General features: G+C 44.8%; 1 protein-coding gene and 1 long non-coding RNA gene across 10 annotated transcripts in view; one reads left to right on the top strand and one right to left on the bottom strand.

Moving 5' to 3' along the window:
- Nucleotides 1-13,408, bottom strand: part of METTL21A (methyltransferase 21A, HSPA lysine) — a 56,213-nt gene extending 42,805 nt beyond the window's left edge. For 5 of the 6 annotated variants that reach the window (XR_002177081.3, XR_012332993.1, XR_002177082.3 and 2 more), the window contains exons 1-3: nucleotides 13,268-13,408; nucleotides 12,420-12,599; nucleotides 10,740-10,851 (exon numbers count right to left, since the gene is read on the bottom strand). Coding sequence is in view for 3 of the 6 variants with exons in the window: in XM_073807349.1 (XP_073663450.1) it covers nucleotides 10,740-10,851; nucleotides 12,420-12,566 (259 nt within the window). In the remaining 3 variants the exon portion in view is untranslated. Of the gene's footprint in view, nucleotides 1-1,554; nucleotides 2,247-10,739; nucleotides 10,852-12,419; nucleotides 12,600-13,267 lie in introns of those variants that run through there. The other variant, XM_004326149.4, reaches the window with a different exon arrangement.
- Nucleotides 13,069-19,392, top strand: part of LOC117312955 (uncharacterized) — a 68,611-nt gene continuing 62,287 nt past the window's right edge. For 3 of the 4 annotated variants that reach the window (XR_012332997.1, XR_012332995.1, XR_012332994.1), the window contains exon 1: nucleotides 13,365-14,518. This is a non-coding gene — a long non-coding RNA (uncharacterized lncRNA). Of the gene's footprint in view, nucleotides 13,260-13,364; nucleotides 14,519-19,392 lie in introns of those variants that run through there. The other variant, XR_012332996.1, reaches the window with a different exon arrangement.

Here is a 19,392-nt window from a genome sequence, read left to right as displayed (position 1 = left end):
CCCGCCCACTCCATGGACACCCCAAGACATTCTAATACCTCTCTCCAAAGTCAGGGATGTTAAAGGAAAGCAGCTGAATTCCAATTAGTATCTTCATTTCTAATATCATACCTAGATGGGATTAGTCTTTCATTATAGTGTTGTTGATATTGCAGGGCCTTCATTTTACTTTTGTTAAAAGACCTTCCATGCCTATGGTGCAGTACTGGCATTTTATGGATTCAGTAAGCTGTGGATATTTCAATTTCATGTGCATTTATCAGAATTGGGTTGAACTGGTACATCACAATCTCAGAACTTTAAATTCATCTTTATTAAAGCCAAACCTCTATTTAAAATATGTGTAGAAAACAAAGTATTTGGTGTTTCCACATCCAAAATATTCACTAAAAGGTTAAGAGGGAGGAGGTCTTGTTTCTAAGGGTTTACGAAGGAAATCTATCTCTAGTACCAAATACCATACTGAGGTTATAATATTCTTTGGATCTCAATCTGTTTAAGCTGTTGTTTAAGCTTTTACATTGTGAAAAAAGGGCAGGGTATGTGTGTGACTTCACAAAGTCTATCAAAGATAATCATAAAACAATGTAGCAATCAATTAACCCAGAGATCAATACCCTCTAAATGTAATGTATCTTTTTCAATCAACAAATATTTGGTTATGATATACTAGATACTGGGGAGGCTATAATGAAAGGGGCAGAAGCATTCTGGCCCTCAAGAAGCTCACAGTCTTCTGGGGAGCACAGACACTGAATAAGCAATTACCAGTACAATACAGATGGAGATTATACTTGGGGAGCTAACCTCCCATGGCGGGATGAGGTTTAAAACTTTTTTTTATTGTCATCCTATGCAGTATAAGGAGGCAGGGAAAGGCTAGGAAAGAAATACAAAAACAACATTTGACAAAGGGTAAAGCTGAAGGGAGAAACTATAGCTTTTGATTTGAAGATAACCTATTCCCAGCACATAGAGGTCCAAGATTTTAGGTGCTATCAAAAAGTAACTAAAATTTTATTTTGACTTACACCTTTGTTTATATACCTAAATCCGAAATTACGCCAGAAAGCATGAGACTTTAGAAAACTCACATCCTAATCTCAAACAAGCAAAAGTATTTAAGACCTAAATGCAGTAGACAAAAGATTTCAAGAGTATTAACAGCTCAGGGAATGTCCATTAAACCTCATTTGTTTTTTTCGTTTTTTTGTGGTTTTTTTTCTTGCAGTACGCGGGCCTCTCACTGTCGTGGGCTCTCCTGTTGCGGAGCACAGGCTCCAGACGCCCAGGCCCAGCAGCCATGGCTCACGGGCCCAGCAGCTCCGCAGCATGTGGGATCTTCCCAGACCGGGGCACGAACCCGTGTCCCCTGCATCGGCAGGCGGACTCTCAACCACTGTGCCACCAGGGAAGCCCAAACCTCTTGTTTTATACTCAGAAAATTAGAAAACGTATGTCTTACAATGTGTTTTAAATGATTTGCAGGATCTAGCCTCACCAAAACAAGCTCACTGCTTTGAAGATGCCTTTATACCAACCCTTCATCACAGCACCAGTGAAAATTGTTTATTGAGAGGGAGCAGTATGGGATACAGAAACAACATAAACCAAAATTGCACACTTTCCTTTAATGTTAATTGAATTTCAGAGTGAGTAAAACGTAACTAAAAAGTCACAGCAATGGGACAAAGTGCTTTGTTTTAAAACTGCACATTTGCTTTGCCTTTTGAGAACCTTTGATTAGACTCTTTGTACAGTAAGCCATTTCATTACATATGGTTATATTCCCAGTCTAAGACCTTAATTGACACACTCAGTGACAACATTCTTATAAATTATAGCCAACTATAAGTCCTCCCTCAGGCTTCTCCTCTGTGCTTTGTAAATATGTACATCTTTTTCAGGATCATAGTGAACCTTCCTCACAGTAAATTGCCTCTCAAGCATCGCTAAGAAGTTGTGATCCCGTTCATAGCGAATTCGGCAAGCTAAAAGAATCACAGAGTGGTTGCTACAGAGATGTTCCAATGTTTGAAGAAGATCTGTGAATGTTTCTTCTAAATATATGATATCAGCTCCAAGTATCAGGTCAAATTCTCCAGGTGAAAAACTCCCCAAATTCTGTCCCCAAGTCAGCTCCTTAACAACAGCTCTGGGCTGGATATGGGGAGGTAAGTTGGCTTGAACGTTTGATTTAAGAAACTCTAATGCTACTTTTCGATCCGTGATAGTCACATGAGCACCTAGAACATGGGACAGAAAGTAATGCACACATCAGTACAACTAATAGGTAGAGGGATCAAGTTAAACAGCGGGGTGAGTGTCTCTAAATATTCCACCTCATAGACACAATATGATGCCTTTGTGGAGAGCTGTGACACGTCAGAACCGTGGCCAGATGCTCCTTCTCTACTGCCTGTAGGTAAAAGTGAAACTTGGTTTGCCTCTATGACACACTTGCTGTTTGCTGAAGTTAGGCCTATTAAATACAGGTGATAAGCTAGCTGATGCTTCTGAATTGTGCAGACAGAAGTGGCCCACCCTTCACAGGTATCTACCATTATACTTCATTCATTAGGTCACCATCTTTAAGTCAGTAGGCCTCAGGGTAAAATGGAGTCCAAAGATGAAAAATCTGGGAGCTAATGATTATGAGGATGACAAGATACCATAAACCGGGAAAGGTTCCTTTCTGGGGCTGAAGCTTTAAAAAGAATCAAGGAAAAGATTAACTGGCTACTAAGAAATCTCAGTCTTCCTCTCCTTATGCTGTCATGAAGCAGACCATCTATATGTATTCATGCAATTCATATATAATTATTGAAAAATAGTAGTTAGAAATTACTAGACTGTATTAAAGTACTGTAGGTTAAAATGTGAGGTAATGTTCTCTATGTGCTAAGTTTCTATGTGCAACGTGTAAAATGAATGAGGCAATATTTTATTAATCTGTTTCTTGAGGGTTGTTTACCATGAACCAAGAGATCCAACTCTTTGAACCAATATGACTGAGAGAAGTCTGAACTGGTAGGTATCCTTCAGGAGAAGCCACCACATAAGGTCAGCCCTGAAATACCTCATCTACATTGTAGTAACACTATAGTACACGTAATCCTGCTTGGTTTTGACCCCATAAATTCTGAAACTTAAAAATTATGTTTCACTCTTTCCTAAAATTATTTCTCATCTGCATCCTTCAGTCTGTAATCTTCATGGGTAATCCCCAAGAGGATCCCAGACCATTTCAGTGGCAGCTTATACTGAATGTTTCTTATCTTGACATGTAACATTAGGACAGTATGTAATTCAGTCTGACATCGGACTCAGTGCTGAGTGTGACACTATGAAAATGTGCAAGTTGTTAGGTGCGTGCACCTACCACTCTGACCGTTTGTTGCTAGACAGAGTGCTGCCCAATGAGCGAAATTCAGTGATACTTTTCATCTCTCCTGATAACGGAAATCACAGACAGCCTTTTCCTGGTTTAACTTAGAACTTTACCTCTGGATTTCCTGACAGTCTACAGAGCACTCTGTTGGGAATACCGGAGTGATCTGGTCTTGTGCATGTCCCCTCAGTGTTCCTGTTAATAGCTCTTAGATGGAGACCTCCTCTAACTCCTGTCTCAGGGATTTCTGAGACTACTTCTAACCTGCCACGTGTTCCAGGAGTTTCAGTAGGATCTTAATGTCAGTTGACCATTCCCCATAATGTCCATCAATTCTACAAACATCCAAGTGTCTACCAGCAGCATGGGAGAAAAACCCCTACCCTCATAGAACTTACATTCAAGTGAGGAGATAGGCAGCAAGAGGTGTTTTTAAAAGTAGGATATCTAGTATGTTAGTTGGAGATACACACTAAGGAAAAAAATAAAGTAGGAAAGAGAGACATAAAACATCAGGAAGTAAGAGAGTTGGGTAGAAAGGGAAGGCCTCACTGAGAAGGTGACTTAGGTGAGGGAATAACCGAATACATATCAGGAGGAAGAACATTCCTAGCAAGTAGAAGAGCAAGTGCAAAGGCCTATAGGGGCAGGCAAGGAGGAGGCCAGAGGGGCTGGAAGGAGGGATAAAGCAGGAGGAGACAAATGAGAGAAGTAACAGGTTAAAGAAGTAACTGGAGGGAGGCAGAGCAGCTGGGGTTCACAGGTTAAGTTCCAAAAAGGCTCTGGCTTTTTCTGAGTGAGATGGGAAGCCACTGGAGAGTGCTGAGCAGAAGTACTAGTGATCTGACTTAGGTTTTTTTTTGTTTTTTTTTTTTACGCATGCCTCTCACTGTTGTGGCCTCTCCCGTTGCGGAGCACAGGGTCCGGACGCGCAGGCTCAGCAGCCATGGCTCACGGGCCCAGCCGCTCCGCAGCATGTGGGATCTTCCCAGACCGGGGCACGAACCCGTGTCCCCTGCATCGGCAGGCGGACTCTCAACCACTGCGCCACCAGGGAAGCCCCTGACTTAGGTTTTAACAGAATTCCTAGCAGTGGGGCAAGGCCAGAAGCAAGAAGACCTGTGAGGAGGTGGCCACAGTGATGCAGGTGGGCGAGCTGCAGGCTCCCTCCTTGCCGTCACGGCTCCCAGACTCCCACCACAGGCCAAGTCCCAAACACAGGCCACCCAGCAGTAACCACTCTCCTGACTCTGGCAATCACTCCCTCAACCAGTTACTCGATTTTTTTTTTGGCGGTATGCGGGCCTCTCCCGTTGCGGAGCACAGGCTCCGGACGTGCAGGCTCAGCGGCCATGGCTCACGGGCCCAGCCGCTCCGCGGCACGTGGGATCTTCCCAGACCGCAGCACGAACCCATGTCCCCTGCATCGGCAGGCGGACTCTCAACCACTGCGCCACAAGGCAAGCCCTAGTTACTCGATTTTTATCACCCAAATATTCAGCTCACAGAATATTATCATCTTGCCTGTGGTTTTGTTTTGGGAGTTTTTGTTTGTTTATTTGGGTGAAGGGTATGCAGGATGTGTTAAGTTTCTTTTCATCTATCAGTTTCCTGTATTTATTTATTTATTTATTTTTCTCCTGCAATTTAGGGAAGAAACAAATCATCTGTCCTGTAGTTTCCCACAATTTAGATCTGGCTGATTATGCCATTTGTATAGTTTGACGTGTTCCTCTGTGCTCTGTATCTCCTGTAAATTTGTTTGACTTGAGTCTGATTTTTTGAACAAGAGTATTTCAGAGGTGGTGGTGGTATTTTTCATCAAGAGGATGTAATATCTGGTAGGCTCTATTTTTGTGATGTGAGCAACCACAAATACTCAATGCCCAGATCCTTAATTTATTAGATTCGTTTTGCATTTATTTGTTGAGTAAGCTTCTTTCAATTACTACTTGGTTATTCATTTTGTAGAGGAATTGTTTGAATAGGAAAGGCGGGATAAATTTTGCTCTCTCCCCTTTTATAACCCAGATTTCAAAGAGTTGGTTTCTAAGTATCCTCCAAAGATGACAAATTGGGTTTACTTTAGTGTTGTTGTATCATGAACTATGCATTAAACATATCTGATGTATTTAAACCCATGCCATCATCATTATCGATGTTCAAATTGTCTATCTTTTGCCAATGGACTTTTGACACAAACCCAGTCATCCTCGATAGCTTCCTTGCTATCTGGTACGACAAGATATTCCAGGGTCAACTTATACATTTCCTGCTACAGAACTATAATCAGCCACTTATTAAGTTTTATTTTTTACTTTTTGGATGGGAGGAATAACAGCAAGTTTGTATGCTGATTAGAACGATCAGGTAGAAAGAGGGAAAAGTGGTAATGCAGGAAAGAGAACCACCAGAACAACACCCTTGAACAGGCAAGAGAGGGCTGGCCCCGGGGAGGAGACACAGTCCACCTGCATACAGCATCAGGAACAAAGGCAGACGGTGGATGCAGACGCAGGGGGTGGTTAGAGACAGTGCCGGGACGTTACAGAAGTTCTCTTGATTGCTTCAATCTTCTCAGTAAAATAAGGAGAAATGTCATCAGCTCAGAGTGAAAGTGGAGAAAGGAGGACTGGAGGTCAGCAGAGAGGGAGCAGAGCTGGACTCCTCAGCAGCACGAAGAGCCCCCCAGAGGGTCCTGACCAGGCATTTAAAATGAGACCCAGAAGTAGTCTGTTTCCTCCAGCCACATTCAGCCACCTGGGTGCAGGCCTGGAACAAGTGGAGAGCTGCACGTAACCTTGTTTTGAGCCCAGTGAAGAGGATTAAGCAAGGAAGTGCAGGGTATTGATGGTACGTGAAGATGGTAATAAAATGACTGCCCGTGAGATTTATGCTGGGTAAGGAGGGAGATGAGACAATATTTAGTTCATGAAAAACTAATGGAAACTGACCCAATAAGACAACATAGCCTGCTGTCACTCACTTGGTAATGGAAAAAGAACATGTAAACATTTGTCATTACTTTTACTTTTTAGTTTTGTAAGCAACGCCTTAATTTATTCAAATGTTGGAGCACAGAGTGTGCGCTAAAGATACAGAGATGGGTAAGAAAGTCCTTGCCCTCTAGGAACTGAGAGTCTCATGAGAGAGATAAATGTAATTATGAAGCAGTGTAGGGAGTAAAATATAGGAACATGGGTGTGCTAGGAAATTATGTGGTCACAAAGGAAAAATGCTTCGAGAGGAGCAGAGGTCGAAGAAAGATTTCGGAAGGAAAGGAAATCTGAGCTTACAGATTTGGCATTAACCAGAGGAAAGAGGTGAAGAGGGGAATTCAAGGCAGAAGGGACAGGCCAGAGGCAGGGTGTGTGTCACTGGAACTTCACTAGTGCAATTGTGCTGAGAAAGTCAGCAAAGTGAGATTACAGAGCCTCACTAAGAAGCCTGGGATTTGGCCTGCAGGCAATGGGAAGGCACAGGGTCACCCCATCACTTCTGCGTTTTACATGGGCCACCCTGACAGCTGTTGGGAAAAGTGGGTTTGATAAGACAGAGGTAGAAAGGTCAGGTGGGAATGTGGACAGAATCTTGCAGGAGACAGATGATGAGCACTCCAGCCAGACAGTGGGAATGGACAGGGAGAAAGGGAATCAAGAAATAGTTAAAAGACCCAGCAGGGCTCAAGGGCCGGGTGGGCAGCAGGGAGGGCAGGTCAAGGAGTTGGCCTGAGTGACTACTTGGATAGTGATGCTAACTCAGAACAAAAGAGAAAGGACAAGTTTGGAAAGGGAATTAGAGTTCAAGTTGAAACACATGCTGACAAACAGCCACGTAGAGACATCAACAGCTTTCATTTAAACGTACAAGTTGAAAGTTCAGTGGAGACTTGCACTGGAATTACCAGGGCACGAACCTGTGTCCCCAGGCGGACTCTCAACCACTGCACTACCAGGGAAGCCCCTAAAAGACAATTTCTTGCTGAGCATTATATTTAAGACAGCGGTCCTTAGACTTGGTTGGGCATCAAATCGCCTGGGAAGCTTTTAAAATCCAGATTCCTGACCCCAACCCAACTTACAGAACCCTGTCTTAAAGATGTGATTTTTTTTTTCTTAAGAATAGTTTTCAAGTAGTATAAAGGCTGAAGAGGTTTTTAAACGAAGAACCAGGATTTGAGAGTCAGAATTGGATTCAAATTCTAACTCCACAATCCATTAGCTTGTGACCTTGGGCAAGTTACTTGACATCTATTAAGCCTCCATTTCGCCACTTTGAAAAGAGCTCCAAGTAGACCTACTATGCCGGGTTGTGGTGAGGATGAAGGCCATAAAGACACAACACCCAGAACACAGGAACCGCCCAGGAATTAGCAGCTGTTTTTTCTTTTAACAAGAAAATCTCATCACCCTAGATTAACAGTCTGCATATCACTGACCATTTGAGGGGGAGGCTTTTTAATGTAATTTGTCTTTTCCCCCCTCTCGCTCCAGTTAGAGTTAGAATGGATGCTTCCTGAGAGCAGTGACCTGCTGCTCTAAAACCATGACAGGCACGCCGTGGGTGTTCCCCAGAGTCGGGAATCAATGAGTAAGGTTACAAAAAATGAAAATAGCTTAAAAGGGGGAACAATCAACCTCTTTCTGACATTTCCAAAGCACTACCTATTCTAGTTCTGTTTCCATTTTAAAGAGATTAACTTTTTCTTACTCCTAGGTTTCAGCATCAAAATTTCTCCAGCCTAATACTTTGTAGCCACAAATAATGAGCATGAAAAGCATGCCATAGCACAGAGAAATGTGCATGACATGTTAAATGAAACATCACATATGTGTGAAAATATACACGCACACACATAGGCACACGTATGGAATCACGATTATAACTATGATTAAAATACGGATGGAGAAAAGGAATAGGCGGAAATATACCAAAATGGTAATGGTAATTATGTTGCAAAGTCATGAATAAGCAGAATCTTTGGTGAGTTTTTCCTTTTTTTTAGACTGCTTCTAGGGCTATTTTTGTAATAGAGTTTTATCATTTTTATAACAGAAACAGTAATTTTCATGATTTTCTAGTTCATCTCTTATTCCAGAACTATTTGGGTATCTACTGTGTGCCAGCTGCTGTACTAGGGCCAAGGACACACAGAATGAGACATGGCCCCATTCCTCAGGAGCCTCAGCCTGCCAGGAGAGACAGACACAAGAAACAACTGCCTAAAGTGAAATGTGACAGAGCTGGGCGGAGAACACCGAGCGCTGTGGGGAAGAGAAATAAGGGAGCAATTAATTCTGCTTTGGGGCAACCACAAGAACACCGTCTGCCATTCTGCTGTTCTCGCCCCTCCCAAAGTCCCCATCTTTTGTGGCAACAATTAACTAGTCCTTTGCTCTGTGATGGTCAGAACCTTATGCTAGCTTTCCCAAGCCCACAGATCCAGATTTCTAGATCAGAAATGAAAATGCAGAGAACACTTGCTGAGCATTTACTTTGTGCCAGTCAGCGAGCTAACAGATTTCTATGCATGCTCTCATTTGATCCTTGTTGGTCAGTCACTATGGTTATTATCCCCAGTTTATTGGGAAACTGAAGTTTAGAGATCCAGCAACTTGCCCAAGGTGACATAGCTAGTAAGAATTAAAGGTGGTCAGAGCCTGTGGAGAGTGGACTTGTGGTTGGGGGATTTGAGGGCGTGGTGGTGGGGAAGAAAGTATTGGGAGTTTGGGATTGGCAGATGCCAAACTATTGTATGTGGAATGGATGGACAGCAGAGTCCTACTGTGTAGCACAGGGAACTAACTGTATTCAGCATCCTGTGATGGACCGTAACAGAAAATGCGTGTATGCATGGCTGGGTCGCCTGCTATGCAGCAGAAGTGGGCACGGCACTGTGAATCAACTATGCTTTGATAAAATTAAATTGAAACAAAAAATGGTCAGAGCCAAGTGGGCCTCTAACCCTTTGCAGGTCACCACGCTCTGCTGTCTCGACAGCAGTGAGGAGGCCCTGTTCTCAGGGGGAGACAGAAGAAACCTCATTTCCCCTTCCAGCTAAGTTCTCTCAAACGTCACAGAGACGGGACTTAGTGCCATGGAAAGAAAAGAACCTGGGCCTCTGTGTCTGACAAGCCTGGTTTGAGTCTCGGGTCACCACTGACCAGGACTTCAGAAAGCGGCTTAATCTCCCGGAATCCCAGCTTCACTGGAAAAATGAAAATTAAAAATATACCTAACATACACGGGGACAATATAAGGTCAACCTGAGGAGATCAAAAGGTGGTGTATCGGCTAGGGCCTCCTCAGTGGCTGAAAGTGCTGTGGTGTCAGACAGATGGACCTGCATCAGTTTCTATGTTCACACGTCCACCCATCGCTCCTGCCCATGCTCCCCATCAAATCCCGGGAGGCACAATCTAAACAGAGAAAGGAATACTGAAAAAGATATGTTACCAGAAAAAGGACAGGACAAAAGCGGGGCTTCAGTGGGTGCTCAAGTACCTGTACACACTTCATGGAACTCTAGATCCTGACCACCCAAGTGTGGTCTGAGGACCAGCAGTTACGGCATCATCATCATCACCTGGGAGCTTGTTAGAAATGCAGGCTCTCAGGCCCCACCCCAGACCTACAGAAGCAGAAACTGCATTTTAACAAGAGCTCCAGGTGACAACACTGAAGTGGGGAATATTATACATTGTATCTCAGAGGCTGGTCTATCCAATCAAGGCACAGCTTGAAATGTATGAGCAGGAAGTTGTAGAAAAGAGTCATCAATGAATTATAAAATAGAAATGAAGCTTAAAAATACTCTAGGCCTAAACTAATGTCTGTATGCCAAGCAAAAAACGACAAACCTTGGTATCATTTCAGAACTGCACACTGTTTAATAGATGTCAGTACAAACTGCAGGGGCGGCCAGCCCTCCCTAAAAGAAAGAAACTAGCAAAGCTTCCTCAGCAATGAAGTAGGAGACTATCTGCTCTCCCGACCTCCTAGGGTTAAATCCGAGAGTACAGAGACAGCACCTAAACAGTAAAAAGCTATGTACACAAATAAGATAATTCTCTTTGAACTCAGTTGCCTTAAGCTCATATTATGGGCATCACAGAAGTGAAGTGGGCAAAGCAATCTCCCATGAGAAGTATAAATAATAGGATGAGAGAGGGAGAAGGAATTAGCCTTCCTGGAGTTGAGAGCACTGCAGTTGGCCTGTGACTCATAATAAGTACAGGGGGAAAAAAGGAACACGGTAAGAGGGAAACTAACAATGAGCTCTGAGTCAGGAAAAGGTGCCCCTCCATGAGTTCCACTCACACAGGAGTGAGCCATGAGTCACACTCACCCAGCAGGGCAGCCACCATGCCCACCAGCCCCGTGCCAGCACCCAGCTCCACGGCAGAGCAGCCCCTGAGCTCCACAGCTCCCATCTCCAGATATGTGGCCAGAATGATAGCCTGAGTCAAAACACAGCATGACAATTTAGGTCAACAAGCGCTTTAGGGCCTGAAGGGTTTCAAGCAGGCTACATACTCCAAGAAGACATCACATACCCCCCTCCCACCGCAAGGTTCAATTCCCAGTGTAACAGCTCACACAGGAACTCAGCTGCTGCTGGGAGGTCACCTGGAGCAAGCACAGACACCGAGCTCCCCAGAACAGCTGCCCCAGGCCCCACCAGAGGCCCTTACGGGGGACAGCAGTGGTCAGTGACACTGACCACCCAGGATAGGATCCTGCTGAATCTGGGAAGGCTAACTTCTTACTGTGTCACAGCATTTTTACACTCAAGGTTTATAAAATCACTCTGGTAGAGCTGACATGAACAGTCTCTGTGATTCTGCTTAAAGGAATGTCTAGTTCCCAAACCAAGTTCAAATCAGCAAGGCCACAACCAAAGGGAAAAAGCAGAGCAGCACCAAGGCTCCTGGAGTTTCCTCCCTCTCTCCTACTCTCCTGCATCCCTAACGCTCGTCACCCCAGAGGAGCTGGGCATCAAAAGGGAAGTTTTAGCCAAAGGTTTGGACTTGATGTGTGAGTTAGCATTTGCATATAACTCTATAAATCACTGTATACTGTTAACGTGATTTTAAAATATAATTTGTTCTCCATGGCCACATACTATTAGCATATAACGTAATTTTAAAATATAATTTGTTCTTCATGGCCACATACTATTAGCATACTTAGCAATTCCTCTTCTTGGTGAGAATGTAGGAGATTCGCCCATTCCTCGCTGTTATGTATCTTTATTACTCTTTCTGAGAAAACTTTTCTTGTAGTTACCCTGGACTAGATTCCTAGAAGTGGTATTACTGCGTTACGATATATCAAGACTTTTATTCCTAAGTGTTTCTCTAACACCCCTGATACAATATTAAGATTGTAAAATTGTATCTGCACCAATCATTTATCCAACATTCACTGAGCTCCCACCGAATCCCAGGTGTGGCTAGATGCTTAGGGCAAGTCTCTGGCACAAGCAGCTGAAAAAACAGTGCTGGGAGAGAAAAAAGTAAAGCAGCAATTATAGTATAATTTTTGATCATTACAACTATGGAAAACTTAAAGAAAACACATGATCTTCATTTTTGGCTTTGTCAGTTTACAATATTCTTTGTGCAATATTAAACTTAAAAACTAACTGAATAATTGTCCAAAACAGCTAGGGGCCCCAGTCTTCCCTCTTCTGTGCTGGGTAAATTACTGGTAAGTCATTTAATTTCTTTCAGTTTTCTTCATTCACCCTTAAAATGCAATCTATTTGGTGGGGAGGGAGCAGGGAAGTGATTCTAATGGATAGGACTTTTTTTTTGGAAGGGGTGGAGTGATGCAATGTATTAAAATTGAGTAGTGATAGATAGTTGCACCACTCTGAACTTACTTAAAAAAAACACACACACACTTTAAATAGGTGAAATGTACGGTATATGAATTACAACCCAATAAAGCTGTTACTTTTTAAAAATAGAGACCAGTCTTATAATCAATGGCTGATGCTAAGAGGCCCCCGGGGCTAACTTACCGCGTCCCAAACCACCGCTGCGACTCCCAGTTGCTTCCAGTCCTGCCGGATCTGTATCGTGTGGTTTGCCAAGGAGAAGGTGGCAAGAGGCTTGTGAAATCTCTGCAGCCCCTTTTCCGCGGTCTCTTCATAGGGCACCAGGGCCATCTCGCCCGCGCCCAGCTCTCTGCTCGCTCAAAGCTGTGAGGCAAAAGAATCCTGAGTGAGGTTCTAGCCAGAAAATGCATTCTCTCTCTAGTAGCTCCAAATGCTTCTTAAGGCCGTTTTACAAGTTCAAAACAAACGGGGTTGCGGGAAGCCTTTGTCTAATTCCTTTTGCCTGGCTCTCCTGGGAAGTGAGATTTCGCTGGGAATTCATGCCAAAGGTGCGGGATGGCTATGCACTCAGCTGTAACCACTCAGGGAATTTGCAGCGTGGTAAGAGTGAGCGAGGCGGAGGTGACAGCCGGGGGCCGCAGAGAAAGTACCGCTTCCTAAACTGCCCAGGCCCGCGTGGACTGCGGCTGCAACCCGCTGCGGTCTGCAGGGCATTTTTTCGTGTTTTGCTCTTCCCTCACTCCCTCTAAATCGGTGCGTTCAATTGCGACCACCACGGACTCGAACCTAAACTTAAACTGGGGGGTTAACGGTATGATTATCCTGCTTTACGACACCGGCTGGAGATACACGGTCGACGCCGTTCCATTTCCTGGAGACTGAAAGTGAAAGACACTCGTGGATTCCGAGTCGCTCGCGGGTAGCGAGACCCCGGGTCCGCGTGGACTCGGGCATCCGCGGCTCGGAGGCCTCCCCAGAGTCGCCCAACCTGCCCCCCAGCCTGCCCCACTGAAGGGCCGACAGGTACGCACGTCCTTCCCGCGGGCCCGCAGCTGCGGGAACAGGCGAGGTAGGGGCGGGAGCTTGGAGAGAAGGCCCCCTCCAGCGGCGCTGGCCCGCCACACCCTGAGATCCGCGGCACCGCGTCGCCTCCACTTACGGCTCGGGAGACGGCCTCCGCCTGGTGCGCGCGACGCTTTCCCCGCCCCCAGGTCGACGGCGGAAAAATCCGCCTTAAAGGGCCAGAGAGCCGGTAGACCGGCGTGCGTGAGGGCATGTGGACGGCCCGCGCCGGGGTCACGCGTTTCCGGTCCCCTGCCTTCCCAGGACAAGCGCTGCCTGAGCGCCGGCGGCACGGAGTTGCGGGTGTGGTGCAGGGGCCCGGAACGGGGATGCCGCGGCGGGGCGGAGGCGGTGCTCCCTCCGCGTGTGTCCCCAAGATATTTGGGCCCCCAAGTCAGTTTCTCTGGCTGCCGAGGGCAGAGCTGGCCGGGAGAGCTAGGTGCGGAGGCCGTGGGTGCCATGGCGACCGGGAACCCGGAAGCCACCTGCCTGGCGTTTGACAGGCGCTGGGTCCACTTGTATGTGTCCTTGTTCTCGCGCGCGCGCCTTTTTTGTGTGTGTTTTTCACTGTGTGTGCTTGCTTGTTTTTAGTTTTAACGGTGGTCAGTTAGGAGGTATAGGAGAAAACTCCCGCCGAAGAATACGTGGTCACACCCATCTGTATTCGTGTCACCAAAGTGAAGTCCGAATTGGCGTAATCGCGCGCTCCGCGCCAGTAGAGTGGGAAACGTGACCAAGCCCTTCGCGGAGCCCGCACGTGGCTCCCGGGACTGGGTTGTTATACGGGGCGGGGCGCGCTGTCGGCCCCAGTCACGGACTGGGTCTCCCTCCTCCCGGGGCAGAAGGTGAGCGCACCTGCCCTGGGGACACCTGTTCTTGAGGTGAGAGCTGCTGAGAGTGTGGCATCTGGCCGCAGGCCCCTGGGAAGCGCGCGACTGGAGTGAACATCCAAGAATGTGACCGCGTTGGGGGACGGGGCGGGGGGCTCATCCTTCTCCCAGGAAGGTTTCTTTTTCCTCTCGGACCTTGACCCGCGACCCCACCGGCCGCCGCTCTCTCATGGCGATTCTCAGCTCCGCCTGCACGTTAGGATGAACTGGAGCGCTTTTCAACTCCTCAGAGCTGGACGCTGCCACCGGAAAGGCTCAGCTGGTGCGCTGTGGGGCCCGAGCATTCCTGTTTTTCAGAGCTTCGCGGGTGATTCCCGCCGCCAGCCACCGGTAAGAGGCTCAGGCCAGGCCTAGACCACCCCCCTCTCCTCGCCTCTCGCATCCCGCTGGGGGCGTGCCCCGCTCTCTGTCCAGGTCTTAGAAGGCTGGGACCTGGGGCTGCAAAGATGGTTTGAAGTGAACTTTGAAGGTCACCAGTGAAGGTCTTTTACTTTTTTTTTCTTTCTTTGCTTTATTCAATTATTCATTTTTAACTTTTTTTTAATGTATTTTTGAGAGCAGTTTTAAGTTCACAGCAAAATTGGCAGAGATTTGTACAGAGATTTCCCAAACACTCCCCGCCCCATACACAGCCTCCCCACTTCTCAACATCTCCCACCAGAATGGTACATTTATTACAATTGATGAACCTACACTGACACATTATTAGAACCCAAAGGCCACAGTTTACACATGGGGGTTCACTGTTGGTGTTGTACACCTTATGAGCTTGGACAAATGCAGAAGATATGTATCTAGCATTATAGTATCATATAGAGTAGTTGCACTTCCTAAAAATCCTCGGTCCTCTACACATCCGTCCTTCCTCCATAACCTTTGGCAACCACTGACTTTTTTTTTTTTAACTCTCCATAGTTTTGCCTTTTACAGAATGTGATGTAGTTAGAATGATACAGTAGCCTTTTCAGACTGGCTTCCTTTGCTTAGTGTGCATTTAAGGTTCTTCCACGTCTTTTCATTGTTTGGTAGTCATTTCTTTTTAGTGCTGAATGACAAACATTCCATTGTATAGATGTAGTACAGTTTATCCATTTACCCAGTAAAGGACATCTTGGTTGCTTCCAGGTTTTGGCAATTATGAATAAAGCTGCTATAAACATTCCTGTACGGGCTTCTTTGTGGACATAGTTTTCAGCTCCTTTGGGTAGATACCAAGGAGCATCATTGCTGAGTCATATGGTAAGAGTGTGTTTAGTTTTATAAGAAACTGCCAACTGTCTTCCAAAGTGACTGTACGATTTTGCAGTCCCACCAGAAATGAGAGTTCCTGTTGCTTCACACCCTTACCAGCATTTGGTGTCGTCAGTGTTTTGGATTTTAGCTATTCTAATGGGCTTGTAGTGGTACCTTGCTGTTGTTTTAATCTGCAGTTCCCTAATGACATATGATGTAGAGCATCTTTTTTTTCCAGTTTTGTTGAGATGTAATTGATATACAACGTTGTATTAGTTTATGGTATACAACATAATGACTTGATATATGTAAATACTGCAAAATGATTACCACAATAAGCTTAGTTAATATCCCTCATCTCACATAGTTACAGTTTATTTCCTTGTGATGAGAACTTTTAAGATCTACTCTCTTAGCAAATTTCAAATGTACAAAACAGTATTGTTAACTACAGTTACCATTCTGTACATTACATCCCCAGAACTTATAACTGGAAGTTCGTGCCTTTTGATCACCTACACTCATTTCCCCCACCTCCCATCCTCTGCTTCTGGCCACCACCAATCTGTTCTCTATCTCTATGAGTCCTTTTTTTTTTTTTTAGATTCCACATTTAAGTGAATATTTGTATCATATAGTATTTGTCTGTCTGACTTATTTCACTTACCATAATACCCCAAAGGTCATCCATGTTGTTGAAAATGGCAGGATTTCCTTCTTTTTTATGGCTGAATAATATTCCCTGTGGGGAGGTGTGTGTATACACACACACCACATTTTCTTCATTCATTCATCTGATGATGAAACTTAGGTTGCTCCCACGTCTTGGCTATTGTGAATAATGCTGCATTGAAAACGAGAATGCTGATATCTCTTGAAGACAGTGATTTCATTTCCTTCAGAGATATATGTACCCAGAAGTGAGATTGCTGGATTATATGTAATTCTGTTCTACTTTTTAATTTTTAGAGGAACATCCATACTGTTTTTCATAGTGGTTGTACCAATTTACATTCCTGCCAACAGTGCACAAGGGTTTCCTTTTCTCCACATTCTCACCAACACTTATTATCTCTTACCTTTTTGATAATAGCCATTCAGCAGGTATGAGGTGATATCTCATTGTGGCATTGATTTGCATTCCTGTGATGATTAGTGATGCTGAGCACATTTTCATGTACCTGTTATTTGGACATTTTAAAATATGATTGTTTTCTTATTGTTAAGTTTTAAGAGTTCTTTGTATATTTTACATAACAGTCCTTCATTAGATGTGTCTTTTGCAAATATTTTCTCCCAGTCTGTGGCTTGTCTTATTCTCTTGACAGTTTCTTTCACAGAGCAGAGGTGTTTAATTTTGTTTCACTTCTTCTCATTTTTGTGTCTCATTAGGCTTCCAGCCCTGATTTATTTTATTTATTTTTTTGGCCACACCACATGGCATGTGGGATCTTAGTTCCCCCACCAGGGATCAAAACCACACCCCCTGCAGTGGAAGCGCAGAGTCTTAACCACTGGACTGCCAGGGAAGTCTCCAGAAATGTTTAATTTTAATGGAAGTTCAGCTTATCAGTTATTTCTTTCATGTATCATGCCTTTGGTATTATACCTAAAACAGCATCACTTTACGCAAGGTCATCTAGGTTTTCTCCTATGTTATCTTCTAGGAGTTTTATAGTTTTACATTTTAATTTAAGTCTGTGATCCATAGCCAGTTAACTTTTGTGAAGGGTGTAGGTCTGTGTCTAGATTTAGTTTTTGCATGTGAATGTCCAGTTGTTCCAGCACCGTTTGTTGAAAAGACTATCTTTTTCTCCCTTGCATTGCCTTTGCCACTTTGTCAAAAATCTCTTGACTGTATTTATATGAGTCGATTCCTGGGCTCTCTATTCTGCTCCATCTATTTGTCTGTTCTTTCACCCCAATACCACACTGTCTTCATTACTACATTTTTACAGTAAGTCTGAAGTCAGATGGTATCAGTCCTCCAACTTTATTCTTCTCCTTCAATATTATTATTCATTTTTTCCTTTTTTATTTTGTATTTTTTTGGTCTTCTCTCCCTCTCCTTTCTTCTCTCCTAGTATCTCCTTTCTTTCTTACCTCCTCTACCTCTCTGTGTTGCTTCTCCCTCTCAACTTTCCTTTTTTTAAACCTCCCGTCTCCTTATTTTCTCTTTTCCTCTTTGTTCCTTTCCTTTGGGGAGCCATCACTGGGCACAAGAAAAAGGATGTGCTTTGGAGCCAGAGGAACTATGAAAATTTAAATTCTGCCTCTGACAGTTTAATTGGTATGACCTTGAGTAATTACAGTTGACCCTTGAACAGCACGAGTTTGTACCATGCCAGTCCACTTATAGTCAGATTTTTTTCAATAGTAAATACTTCAGTACTACGTGACCTGCAGTTTGTTGAACCTGAGAATACAGGGGAACTGTGGATAGGAAGGGCTGACTGTAAGTTATATGCAGATTTTTGATTGCACAGAGGGTCAGCACCCCTAACCCTCTTGTTGCTTTAGGGTTACCTGTACTATAAACATCCCAAGATCCCAGGTTCCTCATCCATAAAGCCTGTCACAGATTGTGCCCCTCCCCCGTTCCTTCTCCCCGCTCTCCATGGTTTCTGCTGAAATCATACATAGGACTTTACGAAACAAAACCAAACCTCCCAACCTCTCCAGCACTCCACTAAACTGACATAGGACATCTGCCTCATTATATTTACTTACAGTTTATCTAGAAAGTTTTCATTTGCTTTTCCTTATTAGTATTAGACAAGAGTGTCCTTTAGCCCAGCCAGTGTTCTGATTGGTAGCATTTGGCTCAGGGAGCACCAGAAAGAATGTTTAGGAACATATGCAACTCATGTAGACACTTAGTGTCTACTTGTTCCATAAACATTAAGTGCAGCTCTATTTTTTAATTTATTTATTTTTGGCTGCATTGGGTCTTTGTTGCTGGGTGCGGGCTTTCTCTAGTTGTGGCGAGCGGGGGCTACTCTTCACTGCGGTGTGCGGGCTTCTCATTGCGGTGTCTTCTCTTGTTGCAGAGCACGGGCTCTAGGCACGTGGTTCAGTAGTTGTGGCTCACGGGCTCAGTAGTTGTGGCTCACAGGCTCAGTAGTTGTGGCTCACGGGCTCTAGAGTGCAGGCTCAGTAGTTGTGGCGCATGGGCCCCGTTGCTCCGTGGCATGTGGTATCTTCCTGGATGAGGGCTCGAACCCGTGTCCCCTGCATTAGCAGGCGGGTTCTTAACCACTGTGCCACCAGGGAAGCCCTCTATTTTTTTTTTAATGCATCTCTGTTTTTATCAGAATAAACCAAAACAGCCAGTGGTTCCCCATGAATACTTGCAAATAAATTTTTAATCCTTGAAAACAAATTGGACATGTGGTAGACTGCATTATTTTTAATACCCAGTCTGCCTTCTACAGACCTGTCCTAGTTGACCCTTCCCAAAGGAGGGATGTCTCCCCACACTGTTGAAGTCAGGCTTGGCCACATGACTTGCTTTGGCCAATAGAAAGTGGGTGGAAATGACATTTGCCACCTATGAGCCACAGCAGGATTGCGCCTTTTCCCTTTGCTAAAGACCTGCAGGCCCCAGATGGGGGCGCTCCCTAACCCCATCCCCAGGTGGAGCAGAACCACAAACGACCCATAAAATATGTGAGCCACGAATGAGAAATAAACCTTTGTTGAGCTAACCATTGAGACTGGGGTTTGTTACGTAGTATAACTCAGCAGAAGCTGTCAGAACACAGGTGTGAAAGGGACGGAAATTTCAAAACAGGTAGGAGCATTTAATGCGGGTGGCTTAGTTTCAGTAAAGTCATCCTTTTTCGGAGCTCCCCCTAGCTCATGATGACACCTTAATTGCCCCACACCTGTCCCCCTCCCCCTTGTCAGCCACCTGAAACTACTGACCGCCTTTATCCAACTGTGATTCTAAGGCTTGAAGAATATTTTCC

Source organism: Tursiops truncatus, chromosome 7 (genome assembly GCF_011762595.2).
Source record: "Tursiops truncatus isolate mTurTru1 chromosome 7, mTurTru1.mat.Y, whole genome shotgun sequence".
Lineage (NCBI taxonomy): Eukaryota > Metazoa > Chordata > Mammalia > Artiodactyla > Delphinidae > Tursiops > Tursiops truncatus.
Note: the sequence above shows the minus strand (reverse complement) of the source record. Positions and strands in the feature narration are given on the sequence as shown.